This window comes from Cnephaeus nilssonii (assembly GCF_951640355.1).
Source record: "Cnephaeus nilssonii genome assembly, chromosome: 21".
Lineage (NCBI taxonomy): Eukaryota > Metazoa > Chordata > Mammalia > Chiroptera > Vespertilionidae > Cnephaeus > Cnephaeus nilssonii.
The window spans coordinates 29492455-29507023 of record NC_137092.1 but is presented as its reverse complement, the minus strand read 5'-3'; the positions used below and the strand labels follow the sequence as shown (position 1 = coordinate 29507023).

General features: G+C 48.8%; 1 protein-coding gene across 1 annotated transcript; it reads left to right on the top strand.

Annotated features, from left to right (window-relative positions):
- The first annotated feature begins 1042 nt into the window (after positions 1-1042).
- Positions 1043-14056, top strand: ATF3 (activating transcription factor 3). The gene is made up of 4 exons (XM_079761930.1): positions 1043-1248; positions 7422-7669; positions 11345-11448; positions 12629-14056. Exons 2-4 carry the CDS (start codon positions 7426-7428, stop codon positions 12824-12826), a joined length of 546 nt encoding a protein of 181 aa, XP_079618056.1. The 5' UTR covers positions 1043-1248; positions 7422-7425; the 3' UTR covers positions 12827-14056.
- Positions 14057-14569: the final 513 nt, after the last annotated feature.

Below are 14569 nucleotides of genomic sequence, written 5' to 3'. Positions count from 1 at the left end.
CTGGGCGCGACAAAATACGTGAAAGCCCAGGACCGCTTTCCCTACGCACCTAAATAAGGAGACCAACGCACCGTATCTTTCCTCCTCTCCCTGGCCTCGAGGCTTCAGCCCCACTCTGAGTCCCTCTTTAGGTTGCCTCTGATTTCTCCAGCTCTGATCTTTCCAGGATCTTGTTCATTTCACTATCAATTTCAAACGCTTGTGGTTGTTAAAAAAAAAAAAAGAATCCTAACCCTTAAGGTCCTATTTGCCCTCGCCGGGGGTCGGGTTCCCAACCTGCCTCGGGACTGTTCCATTTGCCCTCGGGTGGGGTGCGACGAGACTTAGAGCCCACAGTGCCCGCCGAGCGCTGCAACCCGCAAACTTCTCGCGGTCCCAGCCGCGGAGGTCACCCACGGCGGGTAACGGTGTGGGTTCGCCGTAGGGTGCCTTTGGGCACCTCTCTCGCACCAGAGGCTAACCCTACAGTTCTTACCCCGCCCCCTACGTGGAAGGAGACGTTTGGCGGGGGAGAGGGTATTTTCCCGAAGCTCCAGAAAATCACTTATTTTAGAGAAAGGATGTGCCTGCTTCCCAGCTTCACCTCGTCTGGACGGCGGCCAGGATCCACCCCACGCCGTCCCCCATCACCTCTCCCTCCCCTCCCCTTGTCCCCCCACCTAGCGGAGGGAGAGATGCCAGCGCGGTGGAGTCATGCAGCTGGCTTGGGCACCATTGGCTCATGCCTGGAACACGCAGCAGCGAGTACGCACATCTGGCGGCCAGCCCGAGCGACTCCTGTCCTGATATGGAGAGAGAGGGCGGGCAGGTTTGTGTCCTAGCGCGCGAGTCCGGAGGACGCTCCCGGGCCGGCTCCTCCCCGCGCTTTTGCATCACCAGTCCCCCCCCCCTCTCCCCCCCCCTCTCCACTCTGGCCCCTCCTCCAGTCCCCTCCCTTGCCCAGTCTAGTTCGGCTGGTTCTCGGGGAAAGCTATTAATAGCATTACATCAGCCTGGGACTGGAGTAATCTGGCGCGGCGCCAGCCAGAGGGCTATAAAGGGTGATGCAACGCACTCCCAGCCACAGTCGCACGCAGCGAGGCGGGCACTGCACAGCACTTCCCCGGTCGCTGCCCCAGCGGACCCGCCTGCCCGCGCTTCGGCCGTGCGCTCCGGGTGTTCGCCCGCCAGCCCCACCGACAGGCAGCCCGACCCCGTCCCGACCCCGCCCGCCCTCCGGACCCTGGCCGCTCCGAGTGGAGACCAGAGGTGAGCGCTTGGAAGTCGAGAGAGTGAGCCGGAGAGGATGGCTAGCTTTCATTCCCTTCGCGCCCCTATAGTAACTAGTCCCGCGCCCCCTGGGCCCAGCCCCGACCCGCGCCCCCAGCCTTCAGCTTCTCTAGAACTCTGGCCGAACTTTTCCCAGCTACCGCTGCTCTTCGGCGCTTCAGAAAGTTTCTCGCCAAGAACTTTCTCTTTTGACTTGGGGCGAAGAAGGGTCCTGTTGATAGAGAGGTGGGGCTCCTGCTTCTCGGCTAGGCTGGGAACACCGCTCCTCTCCGCCTGGGCGCTTTCCTACCCCTCTGGGAGCTGGCGTGCGGAGGTGTGTTGCGCACGGGTGTCCGAGGCTCTCCAGCTCGCTGTTCGCTCCATCCCTCGCTTGGTGCCGCGGCACTGGCACTCCCGATCCCAGCCTTCCCGAGATCCGCAGAGTGGCACGGAGGCTGGGGGCTCACGGCAGGGCTGCCCCGAGAGCCGAACGGAATGAATGGAACCGAACCGGGGAACCGGGGTCGCGGCTGCGACCGCCGGGAGTCGCCCTACGCACTCGGAAGCGCAGGACAGCGCAGGCAGCCGGGAGCGAAAGTTAGTTGGGATAAGTTCAGAGGTGGCGGGCGCTCCGGTCCGGTCCTTCGGCAGAAGGCGGAGTGGGCTCCCGCATTGCCTGGGGTCGGGCTCCTGGGCCTGAGACTTCCTGTCCCAAGTCGCTCACGCCTTTCTCTCATACCTGTGGCTTTGGTTCTTCCTGTGGCGTGTTCTCAGATTTCTCTGCTTTTCCTCCATGGAGACCCACCGAAGGGAAAGCGAAGGTGCGAAGCCACATGCTCATAATTGAGAGAATGGCTTTGTGGTCTAGTGGCCAGGACCCTGAGGAGAGCTTGTACTGCACGCGATGTCCTGGAGCCTCAGTATCCCCTGCTGGGAGATGGGGGCACATACGCAGTGCTGGCCCCCTCTGCCAGTTTGTTTGCCAGCGCAAGGCGGTGTTTGGACCAGATAACCGTTAAGGTCCTTACTGGCCAGAAGATTTTCAGATTCTAGAGTGGTGTAATTTCAAAAGGGGGGGGAGGTAGTAAGGGGTCTTGTATGACTTGAATGAGGGAGTCTCTATCTAATGTCACTGACCAGCCTCTGAGGCAAAGGGGGAATGGGGACTCTATTGGACATCTCTTCCTTTTCCAGCTTTCTTTCCATTTGGATTGGTTCTCCTCTCTGCTCCTCCATACCCCATTTCCAACTCATCTGCTTACTTCCTAACCACTTTCTTTTCTGTACTTTCATTACCTAGATCACATATGCTTCCTTACAAATAAAGGAGTTGCTAAAGCATGGGGGGGTGGGGGGGATGGGGGGTAGGGAGAGCCAAGAGCCAGGGCAAAGAGGGGGGAGGGCGGTTAAGACAGGAAGGATCCAAAGGCTCCAGTAGTGGCTACAGGTGTATTTCTTGCCCACACTGTGGGCCTGAAGTGCTGCCTGCCACGTTTTCTCCCAATGCACCTATTTCATTGTGGCTGACAGTTACCGCTGTCTCCTCAACTTTAAATGAAGGGGAAATGGATACTACTGTCTCCTTGTGCTGCAGTTAGCATTTGTTGTAGAATAATGCTACAACACAGAGGCTCTTGCTTTCAGGCTATTCCAGACCAAGAATGGGGTGAGTATAGGTTTTGCAGTTGTAATTGGCTGGCTGGTTTCAGAGATAACATGGCAGGTAACACTCCAGGGCCACAGTGTGGACAAGACACAGCACTCAGCACCTGTGGCAGCTACCTTGCCTTTGGATCCTTCCGTCTAACCCCTTCTCTCTCCCTGTTCTCTTCCTTCTATACTCCCTCCCTGTCTAATCCTGCCAAAGCCTCATCTGGTGGGTACCAGGTTACTTGCTTGATTCTTTATCTACCTGGCCAGTTGCTTTGTTAGTTGGGTCTCTCTTGATGGAAGAAAATGAGCAGTGGGTGGGTGGTCAGCAGCTTGGCCTGAGCTGGACCACTCGCCAGCTTTGGTTTTGGGCAAGTCACTACCTTCCTGGACCTCATTTTACTTAATTACATATAAAGACCTGACCTAGGTGACTCTAATATTAGGTGTTCTATTTCATTAGATAGAGTCCATGATTTCTTCCTTTTCCAAATGGCTGGGCATGGAGCAGGGTCAGTGACTCCAAGTGTCACCCATCCTGGGGAGGAGGAAGAACATAGCCAGGACACCACAGAAACCAGAAATGGTCTCATTAGTGAGAACTAGTTATTTCATAAGTACCAGTGGAGACAAGCTGGTGCCAGCAAATAGAGGGGTGGAACTGACCTGGTGTGTGGGGAGCCTGGGGTCAATCAAAGTGCAAAAGAAGCTGTGACTGACCTGAATGTCTTGAGGGTTCCAGTTAATTCCTGATGAATAAGCTGTATTGACAACAGCATTGAGTTCCCTCGAAATGGAGAAAATGGAATCAGAGTAGTATTGGGGACTCAGGATATGTGTAAACTCACCTTCATGAATCTCATATGATCTTCCTGACAGCCCGTGAGGGAACTCAGGCAGGCGGTACCGGTCTCATTTCACAGATGAGGAGACTGAGGCCCTGAAAGCATGAGTGGCTTCTCGGTGGGTACTCAGCTTGTCAGTGGAAACATCTGGTCCTGAAGCCCAGCTGTATACCTCCAACCTTCAAGTGGGCTGGGAGAAAGAACAAGCAAGATATGAAGTTAGCAAAAGACCAATGTTGGCTTCTGACTTTAAGATGTTTTATGAGCCGTGGTTAATGGAAAATTAAAAGTGAAAATTCAACACAGTTGTTTGTAGCTACTAGGAAATAAAATCTAGGAGCTGAATTTCCAGTTAAAGAAATACATGAGTAAAGTTTCACTTTCTTGAAAATGATTACACCACCAATGATACGACGTGATTTCTGATCAGAGATAACGAAGCAGAAGCAAGATGCAAGTGCTTTGTAGCAAGTGTGGACAATTTTAAGATCAATGTAGAAAGTCAACTCAGAAAATCCCCAAACATATTTTTTTCTTCAATGAGGGGGATGTTTAAAAGGTCTCAACATTCACAGGAAAAAGTCGTCTGAAGATTTTAACTTTGTTTTCCTTGTAGGGACACAGCCTGAGTCTGGGCTGAATCATACCTTAAGAGAACTGATTAAAGAAGTAACTAGAAAGTATCTCAAAAAACTAAAAAAAAAAACAACCCTAAGCTTTAGCCGAGTGCAGAGAAAGCCCAAATCTCTACAGATAGAACTGCTTTACGTTCTGAAAAGCATTTAACATTTTTACAACCCATTTCTGTCCCCAAGTAAGCCCACCCAATGCTTTTCATAAAGACATTCCATACCGACATTCTTCACTTTCTTTCCTCAGAACTGCTGACTACACTAAGAAGGGGGGAAAAATTCCCAAACAGCAGACCTCAAGCCTTGAAAGCTCATTAATAAACGTAGTTGGGTGGTGAAATGGAACTACACACAACTGTGTGGAATTCAGACTACCCATGAAGAAGGGAGTCATCTAGTCCTCCAAACAAAGGCAAGCCCAGTGGTAGCTTTGAATTCCATCCCTGAACTCCTGGATTTTTAATGAAGTTAGAAGGGGAGGGAAAGCATGAATGCATGGGAGAATCTTAAGCTTCTGGCTTTAGAAGGCTGTTTTCTCAGAGTTTATTACCTACCAGAGGCAAGTACCCTCCCAGCATCCTAAGGTTATAGGATTAAGCTGGTAGAACCTCAGTTCTGACTCATGACATAGGGCTTTATAGAAAGAGTTACATACATTTCCTGGGTTCCTTTGAATAGTCAAAGGTGGCATTTGTTGGCCTGGAATTCTTGCCTCTAACAGTGTATCTCAGATTGTAAAGGGGAGTTAGAAGTCAGGGTGCTCTATTCAGACGTGTTTGAGATCCAAGAGAGTGACCAGCCACCCTCCCACCTGGACCTTACAGAGTGTCTGTCAGAGAGCCAGGCTTGTGCCTGAGAGATCCCTGGGAGGCCCAGTAAAAGCATACCCCCTAGTTGTATTATGTTTCCAAGGCAAATTCATGTATTATTTCTTCAACTCCTTGTACAACTCGATAAGAAAATAGGACGATTGTTATTAGCTTTATTTTATATAGGTGAAGGAAGGGCACTTCGAGTTAGGATGACATATGAGTAAGTAAGCCTTAAATCTTGATCTTCTGACCCCAGTCTAGGAATTTTTGTGGATAAAAGGCCCGCTTATATATATATACTCCAAAATGGGGGCAGCAGCCTGAGTGTGCACCCTGACACAGATCAGCAAATTCATCACCTAGGGTTCAAGTTTCCCCTGTGGCTCTTTCCTCCAGCATTTCATTTCTGGGACCCCCACCACCCCTATGTCTACTCACACCCTCATGAAAAATTTGCTTTGGTTTTTTGTTTGTTTTTGCAATGTGGAATAATATTCTATATTCTATAACATTAAGGGCATGATTTGGAGCCAAACCAAATTCCAAATCCTGATGCTGCCTCACACTGACTTTAGGCAAATTATTTAGCTTGTATAAATCTCAGTTACTCCATCTATAAAAATGGTGCTAGGACCAACTCAACTAGGTTCTCATGAGGATTAAATGAGATAAATCACATCAGGTTTCTGGTGTGAAGGAGGCACTCATTAAATGTTAGCAGTTTGTTGATGGGCTTCCTGTCTGGTTGGACTTAAGGACCACAGATCCCCAGATTGAGAAGAACTCTCCAGGGAACCCCTAACTAGATAATCCCCACCCGCATCACCCCTGGAGAACTGACTGCCTGGACAAGGAGGAACAGCCAGTGCTGGAGGAAGTATATGGCGGGAAGAGATTTATGGAGACCATGGAACTGTTACTGTTTCTACCTTTTATTTTCCTACTAGAGGCCCGGTGTGTGGGGTCCCTCGGCCTGACCTGTGGGGATCAGGCCTAAACCGGCTCTCTGACATCCCCCAAGGGGTCCTGGATTGTGAGAGGGCAAAGGCCAGGCTGAGGGACCCCACCAGTGCACGATCAGGGCCGGAAGGGACTGCAGGAGGGTTCCAGGGCATGTCTGGCCCCTCTCGCCCAGTCCCGATAGGCTGGACCCCAGCAGCAAGCTAACCTACCGGTTGGAGCGTCTGCCCCCTGGTGGTCAGTGCGCCTCATAACAACTGGTTGAATGGTCAAACAGTCAGACACTTAGCTTTTATTATATGGAATTGTCTCTTTGGATTCCTTGGGCTGTAGAATGACAGAGGTAGATAGGACCTCAGAAGCCATTTGCTTTGACCACCCCTTCCTGATTTCATGTATTTAGTCGGGCAGTCTTCAGTGGTCAGCAGGCATTGGGAGCAGCCTGCTCTGGGATAGAGCGACAGCAGAGACTCAGTCCCCATGCTACAGGAACTCTCAGTCATGTGCCGGATGAAGACTGAGGCTCAGAGAGTTCAGGTCATTCTGCTCCTTAGCACCAGAGACAGTGCCCCAGGTCCCCTTTGGCCCCCAGACCAAGCCTCTGCACAGACACCACAGGGCTGAACAAGACCTCCAGACGAGGTCCAAATTCTTAGCTCCTCACTTTATTCTGAGGTCTTTGCTTCATTGAGCTTAACTTTACAAAGGGGCTACTACTGGTCCCTTGTGATCTGAAACCCTAGCCCCCAGCCTCTGCCACGGTTACCATCCTCATGCTCATTTATTTGGATCCAACTTCCCGAGGGAGAATTGTCAGAGATATATTTGCTACATTCAGGGGTCCCCCATGTCTTGCTTTACTTCCACTTACTGACTTCAACTTGATTTCAGATGCCAAGTTTCTTTTTTCAAAAAAAGACTGGAAATGAGGTTACATAATAGTTTCACTTTTTTTTAATGCTCTTCCTCTTTCAATACTGTTTGAGGCTACATTTGCATGTATGCACACCAGCCAACACTAATGCTTTTGAGAATTCGAAATGCCAACCCTGATCAACTTCAGTGAGGCATTTTATCCACATCACTGAGCTGTGTATTTTAAGAACCTGTTTTACTCAAGCTGAGGATGGCATGAAATGAAAACAAAACAGAAGCCGGAGGGCTTATGGGACTTTCCCTGGAGGTGGGACTCGGGTTGGAGGTCGCAGGTGTGGCGGGACTTGGCCCCATACCCCCAATCCCTGAAGTAGTTTGGGTTTCGATGTGTCTTTCAGCAAAATGATGCTTCAACACCCAGGCCAGGTCTCTGCCTCGGAAGTCAGTGCCTCTGCCATCGTCCCCTGCCTGTCCCCTCCTGGGTCACTGGTGTTTGAGGATTTTGCTAACCTGACACCCTTTGTCAAGGAAGAGCTGAGGTTTGCCATCCAGAACAAGCACCTCTGCCACCGGATGTCCTCTGCACTGGAGTCAGTCACTGTCAGCAGCAGACCCCTTGAGATGGCAGTCACGAAAGTCCAGGTAGGTGCCCGTTCTTTCAGCATGTGTTTGTCCTACACCTGCACACCTACCACATGCCAGGTGTGCTATGCAGGGGGCCGCAGCGTGAAAAAACACAAACTACTGCCCTCAGGGAGCTTACTTTCTGCTGGGAGGAGAAGATAATACACAAAAGAAGTAAATACGTAATATGAGAGACTGAGCAAAGGAGAAAAATAAAGCAGCAAAGGGAGACTGAGAGTGGTCCCGCTGGCTGTCATGTTGAGAATGGGCAGTAGGGACAAGAGCAGAGGCAGAATACAGAAATGACACTGTTGCAGTAATCCGGGCAAACAAAGGCAGGTCTGCATCAGGATGGAAGCAGGAGGTATGGAGAAGTGGTCAGCAAATGGGTCTGTCTGGAAGGTAAAGCTGATGGGCTGGCAGATTGGACATGGAGTATGGCTCCAAGTGGAGGACTCCAGGGTGGCTCCAAAACTTCTGGCCTGACTAACTGTAAGGATGGCACGTCTATGTGCTGCTGAGATTGGGACATTGGGCAAGGACAGGAGTCCATCCTATTGGATGCCCCAGGGGAGGAGGCAGTTGGATATGTGGGTTAGGAGTTCAGAGGAGAATCAGGGCTAGAGGTGCAGAGTTGGAGACCACCAGCATATGGATGTTATTTAAAGCCATGGTCCTGTGTGAGCTCACCTTCTGTGTCCAGTTGTTCTGAAAAAGCACCAAGTACATTTAATTCCATTATACAAGGACCCAGGTGGCCAGACTGTGGAGCAAGCACCCCCAGCCATGCTCACAGCTGTGTGTAATGCTCACAGCCTTGGTACCAGGTTCTGCTTCAAGTTCACTTCTGTCCCTCACACTTGCACTACTCGCCACTCAGCGACTTTTTATAATTACCTGGAGTAATAGACATGGTGAGAAGTCTGAGAGGTGATTGCTGGCGATGCTGTGGTGGCTCAAGGACTCAGAGCTGAGGTCTTGGATGTTTTGCTGGCCTGCCCTCATGGCACAAGATGGGAGTGTTTGGGGCTTAACTGGCATGAACACTGATTTGGGCCTGGAGTCGTGGAACTGGCCGAAAAAGAACTGAGTTTTAAAGGAAGTTGGTTAACAATCTTTATGATTCTATAAAAGGGGCAGTGATTCTATATATAAGGGCTTTATAAATCTGTATAAAGGTGAATGAAATGATAGTTTTTAAGGGTCTAGAAAAAGACCTGGCTGACAGTTCAGTGACTGGTAGAGGGGCCTACTGTATGATGCTGTCATTAGGGGCACTGGCTGGGCGCTCATTAACCTGAGGGGCTGTCATTGTCCCAATAGTGGACAGTGCCGGTTGGATAATGGGACACACAAGGGAATATTTTAATTTTGTAATTAAATATCTTGAGATAACAGTGCAATGGAATTAGTAGGACCACCATAGAAGGAAGGAGAGCATTCTGAAGGATATTTTGAGGGTCTCCAAAGGATGAGGTAGGCAGCCTACTTTGTGGAAAAACTCCTTAGAGCCACCCCACCCATCTGTGATTCTGTGTTCCTCAAGTGATCTTCTGATCTTAGGCTAGTATAACAAGTAGATTTTCCTACTGGGAAGAGAATGCACCAACTGACCTATTGAATATTCTGGTCCCCTTGGCTGCTGTAATCCTCAACGTAAAATAAGACACTGAGCCTCTGAAACCCATAGGCATCCTGTACATTTGGGCGGCATGAGCCTGTTCTCCAGTCCCAGCCACTTCTGGGGAGGCAACCTGGTGCAATGAGGCAGTTGTGACCTGGAGAGGACACAGGACAAGGAACCAAAGGCCTGGAGGACATCAGGGTTTTGTAGGCTACTGATCTACTGACCACGAGCTGGCGATTCCTACGTCTCCCTGGGCACGTTACTACACGAATAAATCAGTATTTGTTGGTTGAACTCCTCATTTCCATGTTAAACTGATAGGACTGAGCTAAATGGCCTCTGGAAAGGCTTTTCCATCCCAGACAGTGTGACTCTGAGATTTGTTCTCCTTTCAAGTACTTCCTCACATGAGAAAACCCTAGGTCCCACCTATCCAAAAATGTCTGTAGGAAATGTCAAGGAAAAAATGTCAAAGGCAATACTAGAATTGCTGAGTTGTTGAAGAAGACGTAGATGGTGAGGTTAATAATAACTAAAGCTTACATAGCAGTGATCATAAGCTAAACTGTGCAAAGCATTTACGTTTATTGACTAATTTGACCCTCATCATAAGATTATTGATCCTGCCCTAACCAGTTTGGCTCAGTGGATAGAGCATCGGCCTGCGGACTGAAGGGTCCCAGGTTCGATTTCAGTCAAGGGCATGTACCTTGGTTGTGGGCACATCCCCAGTAGGGGGTGTGCAGGAGGCAGCTGATCAATGCTTCTCTCTCATCGATATTTCTAACTCTCTATCCCTCTCCCTTCCTCTCTGTAAAAAATCAGTAAAATATATTTTAAAAAAAGAAAAAGAAAAAGATTATTGATCCTGTTTTACAAATGAGGAAACTGAGGCTCAGAAGAACATAACTTACCCGAGGTCTCACAGATAATAGGTAGTAAAGTTGGGATTCAAGGCAATTTAGTCTAAACCTAAATGTCTGCCTGTGTGGTTCTGGGATCCAGGATATGAAAGGTAGAATTTCTCTCACCATATTTCCCCCTTCGGCTTTGTTTCTCTAAATTGCATGGCCTTCCATCTCAGTCCAAACAAAGTCAGTTTCCTCTAATCCAAACGACTAGTAATAAGTCAGATGTGAGGCAAGTATGGCTGCCAGGATTTCTTTGGTTTGAGGTGTGGCTCCCACACCTTTTCCCACTGTCCAGAGCAGTGACAAGTGACAGGACAAGGTCTGACATTAGCACCCTAAAAAACCATTACCCACTCAGCCCACCGTGAGTGCTTCCCCCAGCAGGACTCTGGTCTTGAAGCCAGGTCCAGCAGCCAGACTTTGCTGATTCCTCATCAGTCCTCAGACAAAGTCAGGATCATAGTGAACTTCCAGAGGACCAGATCCTAAAACAGGATAGGGTTTTTTCTCTGAGGAGCCCCAGGGCTGGCTCAGGGAGAAGCACAGAGGAAGGATAAATCAATGGATGGTTCTAGTTTGCCACCCATTGGTGGCACCAAGCCATGGACTGATAATACCACTTTGGTTGGGAATGTGCTTGGGTTTCTCTTCTCCAGGAGCCCCATGGACATCTCCTGAATTCCAGGTGAAGATGGAGATGAATGGGCTGCCCTTGGGTCTTAAATCAAAGAAACAGGAGGGGAGGGGAGGGAGGAGGACAAGATGGCCAGGTTACTGAGGTCATTCCTGGTTCTAGGGAAAAGGACATAGTTACCAAACAGAATCTGTTTCCTGTTATAAAGGATTACCGTTATTACCAATAGCTACCCATTTGAATATCAAACTCCTATTTCAAAATCCAAAAGCATTTTTAAAATAAGCTACATTTTGATTTACCAATATTGCCGATATAATTTTAACTAACAATTCTTTGATTTTCATTATTCTTTCTTAAGGGTGAATAATGTATGTGTGTGGCAGGGTTTTATGTAAGTCTGGGGCTTCACATTATGGCTGCCCTGGGTAGCCAGTTTTTGCTGGCAATAAAAGGCAGTGTATTTGAGATGGGTCTCATTTCTTGCCTCCCATTAAGCAGGTGCCTCTTGGATTTTACAGGTAGCCCCTGAAGAAGATGAAAGGAAAAAGAGGCGACGGGAAAGAAATAAGATTGCAGCCGCCAAGTGCCGAAACAAGAAGAAGGAGAAGACAGAGTGTTTGCAAAAAGTGAGTGTCTTCTCGCCTTGCCCTGACCTTCTGCTCATGCCTGTCCCCCACCTCATGTCAGGATCTGAAGGGGAGTTAAGAAGCCCCCTACGCAGAAGAATTTACCCAAGAAGGGTGTTGTAGCTGGGAGCAGAAATGCCAATGGCTGAATGAGGAGCTAGCAAAGCTGTTAGCACAATGAATGGGACTCTGGATGTTATGAAAGCAGGTGTGTGAATTAAAAACCACAGTAGCCGTGGCCAGTCCCTACACGTCCAGCAGTTTCCAGGCTGCAGGATGTCAGCCCAGTCAAATAGGCTTCACTTGCCCATTCTCCTGAGAAAAGGAAGTTGCCAGCTCTCATTTGGCTCACTATGAAACGCCTTTAATTAATCTCTTCAAACAAGTTATTTCCTTAATCCACAAGCAGTGATTAAACTTCCCTGGTGTTCCTGGGTCATTCTTAACTCTGCAGCCCTTCTCCTTGGCTCACCCAATAGGCTTTTAGCTCCTGGCTGTATCTAGCCAGCTCCCCTTCCTAAAGGGAACGGCATCTGTGGCAGGCTGGGCAGCTCATGCTCTAGTCTTTCCAGTATTTATGTCTTTTCCCCCAAGTGTGGAAAGGCCAGGGCAGAGTCACCACCCAGATTCCACAGGTCCCCAAGGGTTCTGTTGATTGCTTTAGGGAATCAGTGAAAACTAAGACATTTTGTGTGTTGCCATGTACATTCTTTCTGGGGAGATGAGCTTCTTAGTGAAATGATTGACTCAGAAGACAAAGCACCATGAGCCCAGATTTTGCTCCAGCCCCCAAGGCCCTTGTAGGTCCAGAAGACATGCATATGGGCTGTTGGACTCATGCAGAGGAGACCTCTGAGCCATTGATTCCACTGCAGCCTCATTACTATTAGAGTCACAGCCTGCCTCAACCTTGAGTGGAAACTCAAGGGCATCACTAAAGAAGCCTCTAAGCTCTAAGGCTTCTCCAGAGTCTGGATTCTCCCAAACTTAAGGCTGCTGCTCCGGCTTTGTGGGGCACTGTAGCAGGAAGCCCATGGCGTTGCCTCTGCAGGCCATTTCCAACTTGATGAGACCCCACATGTCCCAGGTGCTACCCTATCACCCAGGGGCCACACGCTGGCCACCCCCTCCTTGCCGTACCTTGGCTCAATTCCTAATAACTCTGTGGCTTGTTCCTCAGGAGTCAGAGAAGCTGGAGAGTGTAAATGCTGAACTGAAGGCCCAAATTGAGGAGCTCAAGAACGAGAAGCAGCATTTGATATACATGCTCAACCTCCATCGGCCCACATGTATTGTCCGGGCTCAGAATGGGCGGACTCCAGAAGATGAGAGAAACCTTTTTATCCAACAGATAAAAGAAGGAACATTGCAGAGCTAAGCAGTAGTGGTTATGGGGGCAACTGGGGACTCCTCATTGCATCCTCCTTCTACATCCAAACCCCTGCAGCCATTGAGATCTGACTTCCTCTCGAATCCCAGCAGCAAAGAACTGTGGAGGCAGGACGGCTCGGTGACTCAGCTGGGCCTCTCCACTCTGCCCCAGAGCGGACTTCGGACCAGAGCAAGGGCATTTTTTGCCTCAACTCCAGGATTTAGGCCTTAACATACCAGCCATTCTTGGATTCCCCGGATGACCCCTGGTTAGTGTTCTGCCCACCTTTCATCTGGATTCTACAAAAAAACAGGAACTCCCACCGTTAGGATTCATGCAAAAGAAGTATCTATATCTTGGGTGGGTGGGATGGGGCCATCTCCTCCTTGCCACTCCCACGGTCACTAGTAGGGGACATGGAGTGAGAATGGCTTTTAGCAAAGTTGTGCAATGGCCAGGGTTGTGCTTCTAGCCAATATGCTGTTATGTACAGGAATTACTGTGTGCAAGGCGTTTGTTTCATAACTAAGCATTGTGCTCTCCTGGTGTGTGCTCTTGACAACACTGGTGTGACTTGTTTGAGACTTCCCTCAGATCGAGTGTCTGAGAGTTTGAGGGACTACCATCATGTGGAGTGTCTTACAAAATGTTCAGGTGGCCGGAAGAGCTTGTCAGCCCCAGGAGAATAGAATTTTGCCAGCCAGCAGTGCCGTTTTGTGCCAACAGAGCAGGCCTCCTTTCCCTTGGCACTCAGACATTAGTGCAAAATTCCTGGGCACGACTGCAGGCCCTCTGTCCCAGGAAGAAAGCAGAAAGTCCACCTTCCAAAGGGTTAGGACTCTGCTCAGTGGTTTAGGTCAGGAGTTATTCCTAGGCCAGTTAAGAGCCAAAGAATATTCCGTTTTCCTTTACTTGCAGTTGAAAACCCATTCAGTAGAGGTGCGTTTGAAGCTAGGTGATGCCTAGGCGTTCGCATTATTGGATGTGAATGGCATTGTTTTTGTCATGCAGATGTTTAGAAATCTGGCCCAGAGCATGTACAGCTGTGAGAGGTCATTCACACTGGCCACGAGAACTCTGGTCTGTTTAAATTCTGATGTTTCTGTGAAATTCTCAGAGTGTTTAATCCTACTCAATAGTATCATTACAATTTTCTGTAAGAAAAATATATTACTTATTTATCCTAGTATTCCTATCAATATAATAAATATTGAAACAAATATATGGTAAATTTAAGTGTTGTGCTGGTGTCTGTGCTTTAAAATCGGTTGTTGAAGTCTAGTCATTCTCCTGCCTCTTTCCTCTCCATTGGGGGTGATGGGGGTGGGGTGGTTATTTAGCCTTAAATATTTTCTAAGTGTCCCTTTGTTCTTTGGGGTGCCACTAGCTGGTATAGTTGACTCTCAATCCTCTTCCCCAGTCTGTGGCATCTGATGCTCAATTGCTCATTAACAAACCCTGGAACACAGCACCAAGCATATCCCTTAGAGTAGACTAACTGTTCGGTGTTAAGATAGATTTTGTTATAAAATCTGAATTGCTAAATACCTCAACTATCAGTTTCTCTGAAAGGACAAAAGCCTAAAACATACACCTGTTGTTCAACTTGAGCCATGGACACCTTTCCATTCAGCCACAGAACTTCTCTTGAAGTATTCACTTGAATTGCATTCGTTATAATGTCCAGATGAGTGTCTCATTGTTGCAAATGTGTATTTCAAATATCAGGAAAAATGAGGGGAGGATGGG

What these genes read in the sequence shown, in the direction of transcription:
- ATF3 (XM_079761930.1), top strand. Translation starts at nt 7,426, where the DNA reads ATGATGCTTCAACACCCAGGCCAGGTCTCTGCCTCGGAAGTCAGTGCC. An exon ending in AGTCACGAAAGTCCAGGTAG is followed by an intron (nt 7,670 to 11,344) that starts GTGCCCGTTCTT and finishes TTTTACAGGTAG; the next exon opens with CCCCTGAAGAAGATGAAAGG. An exon ending in AGACAGAGTGTTTGCAAAAA is followed by an intron (nt 11,449 to 12,628) that starts GTGAGTGTCTTC and finishes CTTGTTCCTCAG; the next exon opens with GAGTCAGAGAAGCTGGAGAG.